The sequence below is a fragment of the Littorina saxatilis genome, linkage group LG17 (genome assembly GCF_037325665.1).
Source record: "Littorina saxatilis isolate snail1 linkage group LG17, US_GU_Lsax_2.0, whole genome shotgun sequence".
Lineage (NCBI taxonomy): Eukaryota > Metazoa > Mollusca > Gastropoda > Littorinimorpha > Littorinidae > Littorina > Littorina saxatilis.
In genome coordinates, this window is record NC_090261.1 from 42,408,867 (window position 1) to 42,425,028 (window position 16,162).

Sequence of the window (16,162 nt, forward strand, 5' to 3'; positions counted from 1 at the left end):
CAGCTACGGAGAGATGGTCCCTCGGGACTCTGTAGCTTCTGTACAGAAGTCACTCTCCTCAGGTATGTTGGGTTCGCCGGTAGCCAGGCTCTTTGGCGAAAGCGTTCCGCATAGACCGCAACTAGTAGCTCCCCCGCCTCTACATAGGTCAGGGAGTGAAAGTTCGACATACCCGGGGCATACGACTCACACGAAGCGGAGCTCACGGGATGTTGACGCGGGAATGCAATCAATGTTACATCGATTTGGAGACCAAAGTGCACACGGGCAGTCTACAACTTTCCCCGTTGCTGTGCTTGTGTCACCACTTCCGCCTGGGCAGGAAGTTGTCTCCATGCAGGCTCTGCACCGAAGTTCTACTTCTGGTTTGCAGTCAGCCTCACTTCCGGTTGATCACGTCCAAGACTCTGTGAGTCACGCAGACTTTTCGACACATACGGAAGCGGATTCGGAGCTCGACGATCATTTCTCATTCAATGACGACGACGCTGAGTTCCACTTACCGTCAAAGCTGAAGCCAACCTTAGCTAACGCAGCATAGGTGGCTTACAAATATTTTCATGACGGCGTTGTTTCATCGGCTGGACTTGTCTTACCCCCACCATCAGCGGTGGGCGACTTCCGCCCAGCACCAACAGCAGCTGAAGGTTTTCAGTTCTCTGAATCTCCTTCAGTGGCTTATGAGCTCTCTAAACTTTTAGCAAGAGTTCCAGGCACGGCGAGCTCCCTGCCTGTCGGCACGGTGCCTCTCCTCTCTGCTCATGGTCAGGCGCCAGACACTGCTAAGCCTTGGCTTGCCACTGACCAACTTCCACAGGCTAGTGTCTCTGCCCTTGCGCGCAGGTTTTCCTTTACTCCCATGCCGTGTTTACACGCAGGGACTCTTTTCTGTCGGGCTCAAGGATTCAGGAGAAAGCAACTTTGGATGCTCTTGAGTCTTTTCCGTTCACTGAGGGAGCCCTTCTCGGGCAGCCCTCCCTTGACGCCCTAGACAAGCAAACATAGAACGCCAAAGATTTGGCGATTGCTCGATTAGCACAACATGGCTTCGCTAAGCCACAAGCAAAGCAGCAGGGTCAGCCTAAGGCTTTGTTCTCGGCAGCTAACCACGGCCACAACACCCAGCAGTCTCAGTCTTCGTCTAGGGGAAGGGGGAGGGGCGCCCCTTATCCTAAGCGGAAACCATCGTTCGGGAACTCCAGGGGGAATGGGCGTAAGCCCAACCCCCAATGATGCCCCCCCGAACCACTCATCCCTACAACCCCCACCCCTTTGGTGGCGGGTGGCCCCTCCCGGGCTCTTCCCTGCTGGATACAGCGCGTAGACAGTCAGTGGATTGTAGGGATAGTGCGTTCGGGGTTCCGTCTACTCTGGAAAAGGGAAAAAGCTCCCCTAACCAGAGTAGCTCCGGCATTCAGGTTTCCAACAAGATCAGAGGCAAAGGCGACGATTCAGTCGGAAATCGCCACTCTCCTTGTAAAGGAAGCAATAGAGGAGGTTTTGGACCTCAGCTCTCCGGGCTTTTATGGCAGACTTTTCGTAGTCCCGAAGAACTCAGGGGGTTGGAGGCCTGTTCTAGATCTGTCACCTCTCAACAGGTACCTCAGAGAAATAAAGTTCACAATGGAAACTCCAACCTCTATCAGGGAGTCTCTCAGGCCATCCGATTGGGCAACGTCCATCGACCTAACAGATGCCTACTTTCCTGTTCTGATCCACTCCTTGGACCGGAAGTGGCTCAGATTCCGGTGGGTAGAGAAGGCTTTTCAATTCAGAGCCCTTCCCTTCGGGTTGTCTCTGGCGCCCTGGATATTCACAATGGTCACTCGTCAGCTGTGCTCTCTCGTTAGACAGAAAGGCATTCGCCTCCGTGCATATCTGGACGATTGGCTAATTTTGCACCAAGATCGACTGACTTGCAGTCTTCACACACAGTTTGTCTTGAGTCAGTCAGCAGACCTAGGTTTCTGTGTCAATCAGGACAAGTCGGAGTTGACTCCTTCACAGACGTTCACGTATCTAGGTATGATTTTCGATACCGTGGCCTGGACGGTCAGACCTTCTCTCAGGAGAGTCGACAGGCTTCAGACCCTCCTAACATCTCTGAGATCTCAGAAGCAGGCCCCAGTCAGAACTCTGGCCTCAGCTTTAGGCCAGATGGAGTCGATGGCTACACTCGTTCCCCTGGGGAGAGTGTTCAAGAGGCCTTTTCAGGCAGCCTTCGGCTCAGTATGGGAAGCAGCCTCTCAGGGTTGGGACGTCTCCGTCCCTATTCAAGGCTGGATCAGGCAGACCACAGAACAATGGCTTCAGGCCCAGTTCTTTCTCGGCGTCCCCATTGTCCTACCTCCGCCGGACCAGGACATGTTCACAGACGCCTCCATGGTGGGCTGGGGCGCTCACCTAGCCCACCTGACGGCCTCGGGTGTGTGGTCAGCGACACAATCGCTGTTGCACATCAACAGGCTAGAGCTGGAGGCCGTATTCCTTGCCCTTCAGAGCTTTCTTCCCACTGTGATGGGAAAGCACGTGAGGTTACACACGGACAACACTACAGTAGCCGCTTACGTGAACAGACAGGGCCTCACGTTCCCACTCTCTGTCGGACAGGACTTGTCACATTCTACTGTGGTGCCAGCAGCATCATATCATTCTTTCGGCCAAGTTTCTGCCAGGATCTCTCAATGTCCTGGCAGACTCTCTCAGCCGCTCGTCCAGCGTCATCCACACAGAGTGGACGATCACTCACCAGGCCCTACAACGTCTGTGGGTCCATGTGGACAAGCCGCTTGTCGACTTGTTCGCCACAAGATTCTCAAGAAGACTTCCTGTGTTCGTTTCCCCTTTTCCGGACCCGGAAGCCTGGAAAACAAACGCGCTGGAGATAGACTGGTCGGAACTGGCGGCCTACGCCTTCCCACCTGTCAAACTCCTAGGCAAGGTGCTCAGGAAGGTGGAGATGGAACGCCCGTCTCTCATTCTGGTGGCACCGATGTGGCCCTCTCAGCACTGGTTCCCGGACCTACTCCGTCTCGCAGTAGGTCCACCCATTCCGCTAAATCTTCGGAAAGAGGAACTACTTCAGCCATGCACGGGCGTCCTGCACGACAACCCGCAGTCTCTACGCCTTCACGGCTGGAGACTGTGAGGATCTCTCTGCGCCGTGCTGGTGCATCGGACAGGACCTTCGACTTAGTGCAAAAGGCTGACAGACAGTCCACAAGCTCTGTTTATGCCTCGCATTGGGCAGCCTGGTCCAAGTGGTGCACAGACAACGGAGTGAATGCCACGTCCCCTCGTTCCATGCAGGTGGCCAATCACTTGTCCTGGTTGGCATCACAGGGCCGATATCACCTTCTTCTCTGAAGGTCAGGAGATCTGCAATTTCTTCTACACTCAGGCAGTTGGGCCGCACAATTTCGCTTAGTGGTGTCATAGCGAGCGTCCTCAGGGGTGCGTCCTTAGGCTTTGCGAAGACTAGGTCACCAGTCCCAGCTTGGGATCTGTTTCTGGTTCTCGAGTTTCTCAGGTCACGGGATTTCGAACCTTTGCATGCAGCAAGTCTCCACAATCTGACCCGTAAAACGCTTTTTCTTACGTTACTTGCCACTGCTAGAAGAAGCAGTGAGATTCATGCTTTATCTGGTCACGCTAAAGACATCTCGTTTGAAAGGGACGGCTCTGTCAGACTTCGTTTCCGACCAGATTTTCTAGCCAAGAATCAAAGGCCAGACCAGCCTTCACCCTTAATCAAAATCCCACCGCTATCCACAATTTTAGCACCAGGGGACCCAGATATCTTAAACTGTCCTGTCAGAGCAATCAGCAGCTATCTGTCTCGTACGGCTCCTATTCGTTCAAAAGATCAGACTCCTTTTCATATCAATCAATACAGCCCGGAGCAGGGACCTGTCTAGGGTCACCCTGGCCAGATGGGTATCTACTCTGATCAGACAAGCGTACATCTGGTGGCAAGAAGGAAAAAAGGGGGGGGGGGACATGGGGGGGGGGGGGGGGGCATGGGGGGGGGGGGGGGGGGGGCAGTCAGTTCTTCCCCTGTCGTCTGCTAAGATTCATGAAACCAGAGCCTGGGCCTCCTCGGTTGCTGTTCTCAAGTCTGGAAGGCTGGCAGAAGTTTTGGATTCTGCCTACTGGAGATCCGAGGATGTGTTTATAAATTCTACTTGCGTGACATCGCAAGTACTTGTCAGGACGGGACCAGCACCCTACCGGCTATGGTAGCCGCAGGGCAGGTTCTCTCCAGCTTGTAGAGTGAGTTTCTTTCCCACCACCTACATTAGCAATCTGCTATATGTGAGTCGGGATAAGTTATGTAATTTAATAGAAAATTTTAAAAATAAATTTTGATTTGATTAATATACTTACCCGACTCACATCGTTAATACCCTCCCGCCTACCCCGCTTTAATTTACCCTAAAAATGAATGTTTTGCTTCGTTTCGAGTGAAGTATTCCAATATGGCGGCGGTTTCGCGTGGTCAGTCACGTGACGGTAGGGCCTTGACCTGTGACCCAGCTTATAGGGTCAGGGCTGTTCTTTTTTTAGGGTTACTTCCCCTTAAGGGGTGAAGCGTAGTTCAGCGTCTCGGCACTTAAACCAGAAGGTTAATGCTATATGTGAGTCGGGTAAGTATATTAATCAAATAAAAATTTATTTTTAAAATTTTCGATTTCAGTGCAAGGTACCATGTTTAGCACGACTTATACATTTGGCTACTCTTCATGAAAAAGTGTCCGTGCATGTGACTTAATGTTTCAGTACAAAGTTTTGGAAGGCTTTTTCATTTGGCTAGTTTTCATAAAAGTGCGTGTCTTTGTGCATTTGGCTTAACGTTTCAGTACAGTTTAGCAGGGCTTTTTCATTTGGCTACTTTTCGTGAAACTGTTTCTCTTCATATGACTCACATTTCAGTGCAGTTTTTGAGTCACTTGAGAAAAAGTGACTCTATGTAATCGGTCAGTGTTAGTCTGTCCGGCCGGCCGCCGGCCGGACGGCCGGCCGTAGACACCACCTTAACGTTGGACTTTTCTCGGAAACTATCAAAGCGATCGGGCTCATATTTTGTTTAGTCGTGACCTCCAATGACCTCTACACTTTAACGATGGTTTCGTTGACCTTTGACCTTTTTCAAGGTCACAGGTCAGCGTCAAAGGAAAAATTAGACATTTTATATCTTTGACAAAGTTCATCGGATGTGATTGAAACTTTGTAGGATTATTCTTTACATCAAAGTATTTACATCTGTAGCCTTTTACGAACGTTATCAGAAAAACAAGGGAGATAACTAGCCTTTTCTGTTCGGCAACACACAACTTAACGTTGGGCTTTTCTCGGAAACTATAAAAGTGACCGGGCTCAAATTTTATGTGAACGTGACTCATTGTGTTGTGAATAGCAATTTCTTCCTGTCCATCTGATGCCTCATATAATATTCAGAACTGCGAAAGTGACTCGATCGAGCGTTTGCTCTTCTTGTTCATGTTTTGCAGGGCTGTTCATTTGGCTACCATGCCGGAGGTTGGGGCAAACCCCCGGTGGATGAAAACGGAAAACCTCTGTATGGTGACGTCTTTGGTACACAAGGTGCTGATTTACAGGTAAGCATGTCAACATGATTTCCAGACATTTATTGCAGGCTTCATTGTATCAGTGCGTTCGTTTTGCTGAATCTGTTTTTTACAGTCATTAGAGCTGTGTATGCATGTGTATGTGTGTGTGCGTGTGTGTGTTTCTGCATGTGTGTGTGTGTATGTGTGTGGCTGGATGCGTCAATCCTTTTTGACTCACATGCGAAGCAAAAGTGAGTCTATGTACTCACCCGAGTCGTCCGTCTGTCCGTCCGGACGTCCGTCCGTCCGTCCGGACGTCCGGAAAACTTTAACGTTCGATATTTCTTGGACACTATTCAGTCTATCAGTGCCAAATTTGGCAAGATGGTGTATGATGACAAGGCCCCAAAAAACATACATAGCATCTTGACCTTGCTTCAAGGTCAAGGTCGCAGGGGCCATGAATGTTGCCTAAAAAACAGCTATTTTTCACATTTTTCACATTTTCTCTGAAGTTTTTGAGATTCAATACCTCACCTATATATGATATATAGGGCAAAGTAAGCCCCATCTTTTGATACCAGTTTGGTTTACCTTGCTTCAAGGTCAAGGTCACAGGAGCTCTTCAAAGTTGGATTGTATACATATTTTGAAGTGACCTTGACCCTGTACTATGGAAGATAACTGTTTCAAACTTAAAAATTATGTGGGGCACATGTTATGCTTTCATCATGAGACACATTTGGTCACATATGATCAAGGTCAGGGTCACTTTGACCCTTATGAAATGTGACCAAAATAAGGTAGTGAACCACTAAAAGTGACCATATCTCATGGTAGAAAGAGCCAATAAGCACCATTGTACTTCCTATGTCTTGAATTAACAGCTTTGTGTTGCATGACCTTGGATGACCTTGACCTTGGGTCAAGGTCACATGTATTTTGGTAGGAAAAATGTGTAAAGCATGTGAGTCGTATGGGCTTTGCCCTTCTTGTTTTTTTTTTCCTCCAGTAAGAGAATCACACAGAAAATTCCTGACAAGAAAAGTATTTTATAACACAGTGTGTATTTTGTTGTCTGTGCAGGAAGCAGCAGAGGAGGAAGAGCTTGACAAGTCTCACTGGGGAGAGCTGGAGTCAGAATCAGAGTCAGAAGAGGAATCGGAAGAAGAGGATGATGAGGAGCCTGATGACGCTGGACTGGTCACTCCTGCTGAGGGGTTAGTGAACTGTCTGTCTGTCTGTCTGTCAGTGGATGCATGGATGGGTGCTTACATATGGTGTAGACAGATGAACATGGTAGGTTGCAAGGAGGCAATCTTTTGAACAGTGAAAAGATTTACTCAATTTAGTCAATGCCGTCTGCTTGGCAAAAACTGGCAGCCCCTGCTTTCTATCCTTACTGCCTGCTGCTTTCTTCAGCTGTCAGGAAAATTTGTTACGCTATGCATGTAAGCATCATGTGTTTCACGTAAATTTAAAGTTATTTGCAAATTACAAGTTTCTGTTGTAAGTTAATAGAAAGGGAACAAGTCATGAATATGAAGTTGTTGTTGAGTGTACCCGTGCTAAACATTCACAAGGCCACTTGGTACAGAGGAGGTGACTGTCATTTAAATGGGAAGATAACAAGCATGGCCAATTTCAATCACCCCTACCTTATAGGCAGCCATATGCCATCTTCAGAGGAATGAAAATAGAGAAACAAGAATGGCTACCATGCACAAAATGTTAATGTTCTCCTTCTTTACCGATTACTCAGCCTTGTGACGCCCAGCGGCCTGACGTCAATACCAGTGGGAGTGGAGACGCCGGACATGATTGAGCTGCGAAAACGACGTATCGAGGACGCCATGGACCAGGGAGGAGACACGCCCGCCCTCTACACCGTCCTGCCGGAGAAAAAGACGGCCGTCGGCCAGGCTATGATGGGCTCTGCTCACATTTACGACCTGACCGGGGTAAGTTTTTTTGGGGGAAGGGATATTGTGTTGTGTGGTGCGATTTTTTTTTCTTTTCAAAGAGAATGTTGCAGTGCAAATTCGAAGACCTGTGTCGAACTTACCAGTTTATATCGTCAGCAGGCCTCGGGCTTAGAGAGACATAGCCATCGAACGCTGGTGAAAAAAATAAGTGTTTAAATTTTGTTCCTGTATTGAGACTTTAACTCGTCTTGTTCATTGAACTTGAGATTTTATTTTAAAGGGCAGCAAGTCTGAAAGAGCAATTATGTGGCTTTTGACAATGTTGTGTTACAATGGATGTAAGGGGACAGAATACATACATTTGTCATAGACCTACAGGCAAATCCAGCTAACTCACAAACGGTTAAGTCAAAAATTCGCTTAGCACACAAAGAAATTCTGGTCCGGAATTATCCCTCTTTATCTATGTGTACAAAGTACCCTGAGCTCGAAATGGGATTTCTCTTACGTAAGTCGAAAGACGGATAGCACACAACAGAAAGTCAGTCCCAAAGACAAAGTTTACTCTATATTTACTACAGCAACTCGAAACACGAAACTTGGCGTCTCACACTAGCGCATTGTGTAACCTTATTCCCTTCTTCTCTACACGGACGCCACACCGACTGGTCAGTCGGCACGCAATAAAGTATGAACTGAAGTTAGGAGGGGGCGAGGAGTAAGGAGGGGGCGAGGAGTAAGGAGAATTATCCAACTCCAAGAAAACATTCTGAAAAAGGTGGGGAAGTGGTGACAAGGCAGTGAACGCACTCACCATGCACTGACATCATACGAAAGCAGCCACACAAACACAGCACAGAGGCAGAGGCAGGTGTGCAGATGCTTTGTGAGAATAAGCGTTGAAAACCAGTTTGAATTAAAAAAAAACCAGCAGATAGAGCCGCATGTCATAATCATTCTTCTTGTCTGGCTTTATTGACTGCATGCCGATCTTGTGGCAGTGACTTTTCACTCTTCAGTCGGACTGTACACAAACCGCTCTCACTCTCCCTCACTGACTACCCTAAGCCCTACAACTGATCTTTGGAAATTGTTTGGAAGAGTACACCTCTCTATTTCTCTCCAATGCTCTTCCTGCTGACTTCAGTGACACCGGACACCCCACTGAGTTTAGCCAGCTACCCCCACCCCCCCCCCCCCCCCCCCCACCCCCTCTCTCTCTCTCTCCCTCTCTCCCCAGCCATGTACTGTTTGGTGCTGTGGCCAGAGAGGTGTCACCGGGTAATTGAGGCCAGCTGCACTGTTCACTCAGAGCAAAACTAGTTGACTGTGTCTAACTTTTGACAAAGCAACACAACTGAAGGGTTCACAGATTAGGTAACCGACTCACTGGTCAAGGCTGCAGGGAAACAAGAGTATCTTGTCAATGAAAGAGGTTACACACAGATACGCGATGCTGAGAACGGTGGCCGATTTTTCACTCTCTTTCTCGGAGGGCCTTCATCATTGCAGGGACTGCTGTAAAGAAATGCTTGCTCAGAAACTAACTCTTTTTGCATTGAAACATGCACCAGAACTGGTGGACACCATCGACAATGTCAAACATGAAATCGAAGCAGTTTACTTGAGGAAACGGTCGTCAGCAACTCAAACTTCTCTGTTTTCTTTTTTTAAGAAAATCTGAGGTGACTTTCTTTGTGGCCCCGCCCCCTCCCTCTGTAAGGACCCCCCTCCATAAGGACCGATTTTTGTCAACATTTTCAAGGTCGCTAGAGAGGGGTTCTACTGTACTATGACCAAGTCGAAATTTCGGATAGGACACAATAACAATTCGGTCCCTTCAATTTCGTCTTATCCGGATTTGCCTGTATTCTGTATTTATTAGATCAAGAAGGTATACCAGAATCCTCTAACTTCAGTGTCAGTCTAGAAAGGCATTATTTCGTGTGGGTAAGGTTTTGGAGAAATTACAGAAATCAGCAGGTTTGTGTGCATTGGAGAACAGGATGAGAGGATCCTTCTGAGTCCCTTACCATTTTACTCTCAGAATCACCTAATGGTGAGAGTTTTGTGTGCGGCAGCATTGTTTACCCGGCCATAGCATGATAGGATCCATTGTCATCCTTCTATCAGAGGCTAAATCCCTAACTGCACCCTGTTACAGGTTCAACCAGGCAAGAAAGGAGGAGAGAAGGGCGGTACGGCAGAGGGCGTGGAGGTGACCTTGAACCCTGAGGAGCTTGACCTTGACACAGCCGCCATGCAGGCAAAGTACGACGAAACAATGCGAGAACAGCAGTCACAGCTCGAGAAAGAAGATCTGTCGGACATGGTGGCCGCTCATGCTGCAAAACAACGGGTGAGTAAGAAAGTTCTGTGCGTGTTCGTGTGTGTGTGTGTGTCTCTGTGTCTGTGTCTGTGTCTGTGTGTGGAAAAGGGTCAATAGTTGTATGTGTCATGTGGTTGCTCTGGTATTTGCTTGTGAAGGTTTTGGCTTTTTTTAAGCTCTTTCTGTTGCAGGATCTTCATATATTTTTCTCTTTCTTTATTTTTGAATCGAGGAAGCAAAGAGGGGAGGGTGCTGGAAGAGATAGAGAACTTGCATGCATTTTTGTCTGTAACAGTTGTGTCAAAGAGAGTGGTTCTCAGAATGGATGTAGATTGAAGGCTTTGTGAAGAAGAAGAACATGATCTGTGACATAAACTCACAAAAGAGAGAAAGCTTTAAATCAAAGGATCCGGACCATTGTATATGTCATTAATACTCTGACGCGAGTGTTTCATTGTTACCTTAAGGCCAAATAAAAATATATGTTGGTTTAGGGTAACCCGACCGACCCTATTTTTTCCTGCCGACCCTAAAACTTTTTTTTCATTTATCAAAAATACTCAAACTTTTGGCACATTTTGCGAACCATACCGAGACTAAGGGAAGCAACATCCTTCAAAATCACCTTTACAATTTTTTTTTTTTTAAAAGCCGACCTACCGACATTACCTTTTGGTCACGTTACCCTAAACCAACATATATTTTTGTTTTGTCTGAGTGTTCTTGATTGAACACGTTCGTGTCTTTGGTCATGTCCACACACTTGTGACGGTTTTCTCCCTTTGTTACAGAAACGGAAGAAGCAACAGGCAGACAGTGGAAAAACATCAAAGAGATACAAGGATTTCAAGTTCTAACTTTTTTTTTACCCCAATTTGTTGTCTGTTATAAATGTTTTGTCAGGGTTGAAGAAGGATTCTTGTGCAATTGAACCGTCATTTACGAAAATCAGTACTGATAGTGTTGCATTGGCGCCCATGTTTCAGCCTTTTATTAAATCATCTCAGATTCTGTTCCATAAAGACTGCCCAGTGAGTAAGTAGCATTTACATTAGGAGTAAAGTGTGAACATATGATAAACAAAGGGAAGTAAGCGATCTAAATGCCCACCGCATGTGTAATAGAGTAAGTGAGAGTTATGGGGAACCAGTCTCCGGGCACCTTCGAGAATAACAAGCATTGACGTGAACAAATGACTTTCATCCTCAAAAGTGTGAACAGTTTCAAATGAGCATTCCATGGTTGGGAGAAATTTGCACAGTAAGGAGGGATTGCTTACCATACATGTGCAAGTTGTCAGATTAAGTTGCAAAGTGATTGTCTTTTCTAGATGTAAAAAATAAACAAATAAGAATATGCAAGTGAGTGATGCACAGGCTAAACAAATGTTGGTCTTTGTTGGTTTTGGGTACATGCAAAATTTACATAGGATCTTTGTTTCGATTTTACACGTCATTCGAATACATTGAATATCACTCGCCAAAGTCAGACCTGCCTACCCTTTTTTTGGGGCGTAATTTACTACGATTTTTATTCCAAACTACGCCACTACGCTTTCCGCGATAGAAATACGATTTTTAAGAAACCGAAAGTACAATTTTTCGCATTTCGTCCCGATATAAATCCGATCCGTATTTTTGCTCTCGCCGAGCTTTGCGAGCGCACATGCGCATTTTCGGTCTGTTCACATTATATGCAAGCAAGGTAGACGACGTCTTTTGCTGTGCAATGAAGCGACGCGCGAAAAATCCGCATGAGACGGACGAAGAGTCTCAGTCAGAGTCTGGTGGTCTGATATCAGCGAAAAGGAAGAAAGCCGCTCAACAGAAGTACAAAACTAACTACTCAGAATTTTGGCCATGCCAAAGACCTTCTTCTTCTTCTTCCGTGGAGTACTGGGTTCTTGCGAACGTCTCAGAGTCCTGCGGTTGAGTCACTGTTACCGAGAGTGGCTAGCTCCGGCAAACACCTCTATCGAAAGGACCAAGCCACGTGTTGTGTTCGCTTTGCCACAGTGATTTTTCATGTGCACACGGAGGAAAGAATGACTGTGAAGCATATCGGGACAAACAACCACATCATCCTAGATCGTTCCAATCAGTGTAGTTTCCCAGAGCGGTGTTCTAGGGTCGTTTTTGACTGACTTCACAATTTGATAAAATCAATGACATTTTATTTTTGCAAAGCAACTGAATATGAACAGAAAGTGTGCAGAAGAATGTTTGTGTCCTGCAAGACTTTATGAACAACTATTTCTCCGTTGGGAGAAAAATGAGGATGTCTACATGCAAGGCAGTGTCATATTCTTTATTTGGGTTCTCCTTTTAGTCACACCCACCGATGGCCGTTACTTTTGGCAATGAAAAACTACTCTTTCTACCACCAGATTACTCTTTTGGGCTAGGCTCATTACTCCTTGTAATTTTTGGGGTAGGCAGGTCTGCAAATTGGATTTTTGAGTATCTATGGTAGAAACTTTATTTGGGGAGATTGTTAAGTTAAATATTGTTTATGCTCCGTTTCAAAGGATTATCTTAAGACAGTGACCACTGTGCTAATCTTCATGTTATGTCCAATTGAAAAGTAAAACAGTTTTGAAGTTCAGAATTCACTGTGTGACTATTCATGGATTAAATCATTTTGAGCTTTATTTCTTTCCCTTTTATTGAAATGTTGATGTGTTCATGGGAAAAACGCATGTTCTTGATTATGAATGTGTTTTTGTCATTCTTCTTGATGTCAGAAAACGAGTGAAATTAAATGATTGTAAGATGAGATATCTTTTTTTTGTGTGTGACATTGTGTGTTCGTGTTTGTGTGTTACAGTGTGTGTGTGTTTTTTTTAGAGAAACACATGGAGATCATTACACTGAATGAATGATTAGTGAAAAGGGCACCATTATTGCAGGTTTCCCCACAAGTTGTTGAGCTGTGACTGTCTTAGCAGCCAAGCAAGAGAAATAGAATACACTTATAACTACTTGAATTTTCAAAATTCATGCTATCACAACATGCGTGGACACACACACACATGCACACACACACACACATGTATATACACACACACACACACACACACACACACACACACCAACAACTGAGTATAGAGTGAACATTTATTGTGGTAACCATACATAGGCCAAAGAACAAATACAAGTGAACAGAATGAACTGAACGAGGGTTAAGGCACACACCATTCGGTGTCTGGCGTGGTCAAGTTAGGAACATTATGCATTTTTGTGTGTACAGCGGTACCTGCTATGTGAGGCCCCTCTAATAAGAGAACACCTCCAAAGAGAAGACATTTTCTGTTCTGTTTGCCTATTGCAGTCTATCAAACCTCTCAGAGGCGACCATCTTCACACAACGACCACTTCGAAGGATCCCAGACCAGATTTTTTTCTATGTACATGTACTTTACTTTCCAATATTACCACAGGTTCAAGTGTATCGAGACCAATCGGGCCACCTGCTACGTAGGGACACTTTCAGCTGATTCCAAGGTGGTTCTTTGGTCGCCGGTACATGTACAACTGTACTCATGGGAGAATACCGGAAGCAACCCAGTTTGAGTTGCATTTTGAAATAGACTAATTCAAAAAAAAAAAATTGGTTTGTGTTAGTTGTGAAAGAGGTAATACCCTTGCTTTTACTCAGGACAAGCATCAGAGGGGCCGATTGCCAGCGAGGGGTGTGTCAGAAACACGTGGACATGAGGACGTGTGAATTTATTTGGCCGAGGAAAAGCAAGGGTATTCACTCTTTCACAGCCCATACAAACCCGACGGGGGTTATTTCTGAAAATCGTCTATTGCCTCATGGTATCGTTATCTCATATGGGCCTTCTTTCCCTCTCAGCCGGTGTCTCGCCTCGGCACATAAAGGGTTCGAACAGTAGAATACTGAAATATATGGTTAAACTTTGATTGGAAAAGGGTGTTGATCAGTACGATTGAATACTCGTGGAAATATATTTCCTCTTCGCTGGCGCTTCAAGGATGTGAACAGGATTACGATACATCACCCAAAACAAGCTACATGAATTTAAAGACACGCATTCTTCCTCCATGCTGACACCATAAAAAATACATGTACTTAGATAATGTTTCAATACAAACTCGCGACCAAGTGGATACGTGGATAGGTACGCACATGTACTGGCAAATACCTTATCAGTATCCATTCCGCACATGTTTTGCTATCCATATAATATTAACAGTGTCCGTACAGAGCAAAGATAATTGTCTGAAAATGTGCGTGTATCAGTATCCACTTGGTCAAATACACACATACACAGGCAGATATCTTTGCGCTGTGCCGACACTGCCAATATCCATCGTAGATACGAGCACTGACTTTGGTTTTTTGGACACTAAACCCAAAACAAATGGATACTAGACACATTCTGTTGGCTTGCAGTTGATGCATAAGGTTAGGCGTTTTACACAGACGAGCACAAAGACTTACAAGACTTTTCAATCACCAAGGAGTCACAGAGTGTTATACAAATATTTACTACACATACGATTTCCCGTAGAAGAATATACACAAGAGTGGACACGAGATACATCAAGTCAATTGCAAGATCGGCAAAGTGGGATTTAGACAAAGTGTCTGTAATGTGAGTATACGTAAATGCAATGTGCTACAATTTGGGAGGTGGGGGTTGAAACTGTTAATACGTTCCTGATTTAGACAGATTTGACAACAGATTTTTGAAATATTTGATTGATAGAAGTTCACAAAATCAGACATGTGATCAACAATTTACAATAATTTGATATTCCAACTGAAAAGCGAAGAAAGGAATTCTCGAGTAAGTGAACAATGAAGATGTTACGAAGTCATTTTCTTCGTTCACTTACTTCATACTGCATCCAAACCGCGCGCACACACACACGCACGCACACACACACACACACACACACACACACACACACACACACACACACACACACACACACACACACACAATAACGAAAATGACATGTCCGTGAGAATACCCGAATGAAAGCTCTTTAAGGCACAGTCCTTCCCGTGTAAACGACTCGGCTGACCATCTCAGACCTGGTCAGGCCTTTACATGGGATAAGGCCATCCATCTCAGACCTGGTCAGACCTTTACATGGGATAAGGCCATCCTTCTCAGACCTGGTCAGGCCTTTACATGGGATAAGGCCATCCATCTCAGACCTGGTCATACCTTTACATGGGATAAGGCCATCCATCTCAGACCTGGTCAGGCCTTTTCATGGGATAAGGCCATCCATCTCAGACCTGGTCAGACCTTTACATGGGATAAGGCCATCCTTCTCAGACCTGGTCAGGCCTTTACATGGGATAAGGCCATCCATCTCAGACCTGGTCAGACCTTTACATGGGATAAGGCCATCCATCTCAGACCTGGTCAGGCCTTTACATGGGATAAGGCCATCCATCTCAGACCTGGTCAGGCCTTTACATGGGATAAGGCCATCCATCTCAGACCTGGTCAGGCCTTTACATGGGATAAGGCCATCCATTTCAGACCTGGTCAGGCCTTTACATGGGATAAGGCCATCCTTCTCAGACCTGGTCAGGCCTTTACATGGGATAAGGCCATCCATCTCAGACCTGGTCAGGCCTTTACATGGAATAAGGCCATCCATCTCAGACCTGGTCAGGCCTTTACATGGGATAAGGCCATCCTTCTCAGACCTGGTCAGGCCTTTACATGGGATAAGGCCATCCATCTCAGACCTGGTCAGGCCTTTACATGGGATAAGGCCATCCAATCTCAGACCGGGTCAGGCCTTTACATGGGATAAGGCCATCCCTCCACTTGGACACCGATATCAAAAATCAACAGCCTGCTGGCGCTTTTTATGAAGATATTTCTTAAAAGGCAAAAAAAAAAACCAAGCCTGGGCAGATCCCAGATAGCGAGCTGAGTTGGGTTTTTAACGAGAAGGAATGTGCCTTTAACATAAATTATAAACAAAAGACATGTATAGATATATTCAAATTATGACCATAATTAAAGACAAATTAAGATGGTCAGTGGAGTCCTTGGTGTCAAGGTATGGCAACATTCTGTGGAGAAAAAAGGTGAACGTATAATCTCTTTACATGATCATAGATATTAGACACATACCTTTAGACTTATTTCAATCATGGATATATTTAGTAAGAAGATCAAATGATCAGTGTATCGATCAATACTAGCCACCATCCACACGCACGCACGCACGCACGTCAGTTGCCTTGCAATAATGAATATGTTCGAGTGCATACACACATGAACACATAAACATGTATACTAATTAAAAAAAAAAAGCACAAACGTGACACTCATCCAC

At 45.6% G+C, this 16,162-nt stretch overlaps 2 protein-coding genes and 1 long non-coding RNA gene across 5 annotated transcripts in view; 2 read left to right on the plus strand and 1 right to left on the minus strand.

Annotated features, from left to right (window-relative positions):
* The window catches only part of LOC138952994 (splicing factor 3B subunit 2-like), a 37,726-nt gene extending 25,127 nt beyond the window's left edge, over positions 1 to 12,599 (plus strand). Inside the window, exons 19-23 of one of the 2 annotated variants that reach the window (XM_070324761.1) lie at positions 5,511 to 5,618; positions 6,657 to 6,790; positions 7,333 to 7,531; positions 9,660 to 9,854; positions 10,616 to 12,599. In XM_070324761.1, coding sequence (XP_070180862.1) covers positions 5,511 to 5,618; positions 6,657 to 6,790; positions 7,333 to 7,531; positions 9,660 to 9,854; positions 10,616 to 10,681 — 702 coding nt within the window. In that variant the 3' untranslated portion in view covers positions 10,682 to 12,599. The remainder of the gene's footprint in view (positions 1 to 5,510; positions 5,619 to 6,656; positions 6,791 to 7,332; positions 7,532 to 9,659; positions 9,855 to 10,615) is intronic. The other variant, XM_070324762.1, reaches the window with a different exon arrangement.
* Positions 1 to 16,162, plus strand: part of LOC138952995 (cytochrome P450 3A24-like) — a 115,147-nt gene that overhangs the window by 54,043 nt on the left and 44,942 nt on the right. The gene's annotated exons all lie outside the window — the stretch shown is intronic.
* LOC138952998 (uncharacterized) overlaps positions 12,927 to 16,162 on the minus strand; it is an 8,886-nt gene continuing 5,650 nt past the window's right edge. The window contains exon 2 of the long non-coding RNA XR_011451467.1: positions 12,927 to 16,162. This exon is cut by the window's right edge and continues 3,557 nt beyond it. This is a non-coding gene — a long non-coding RNA (uncharacterized lncRNA).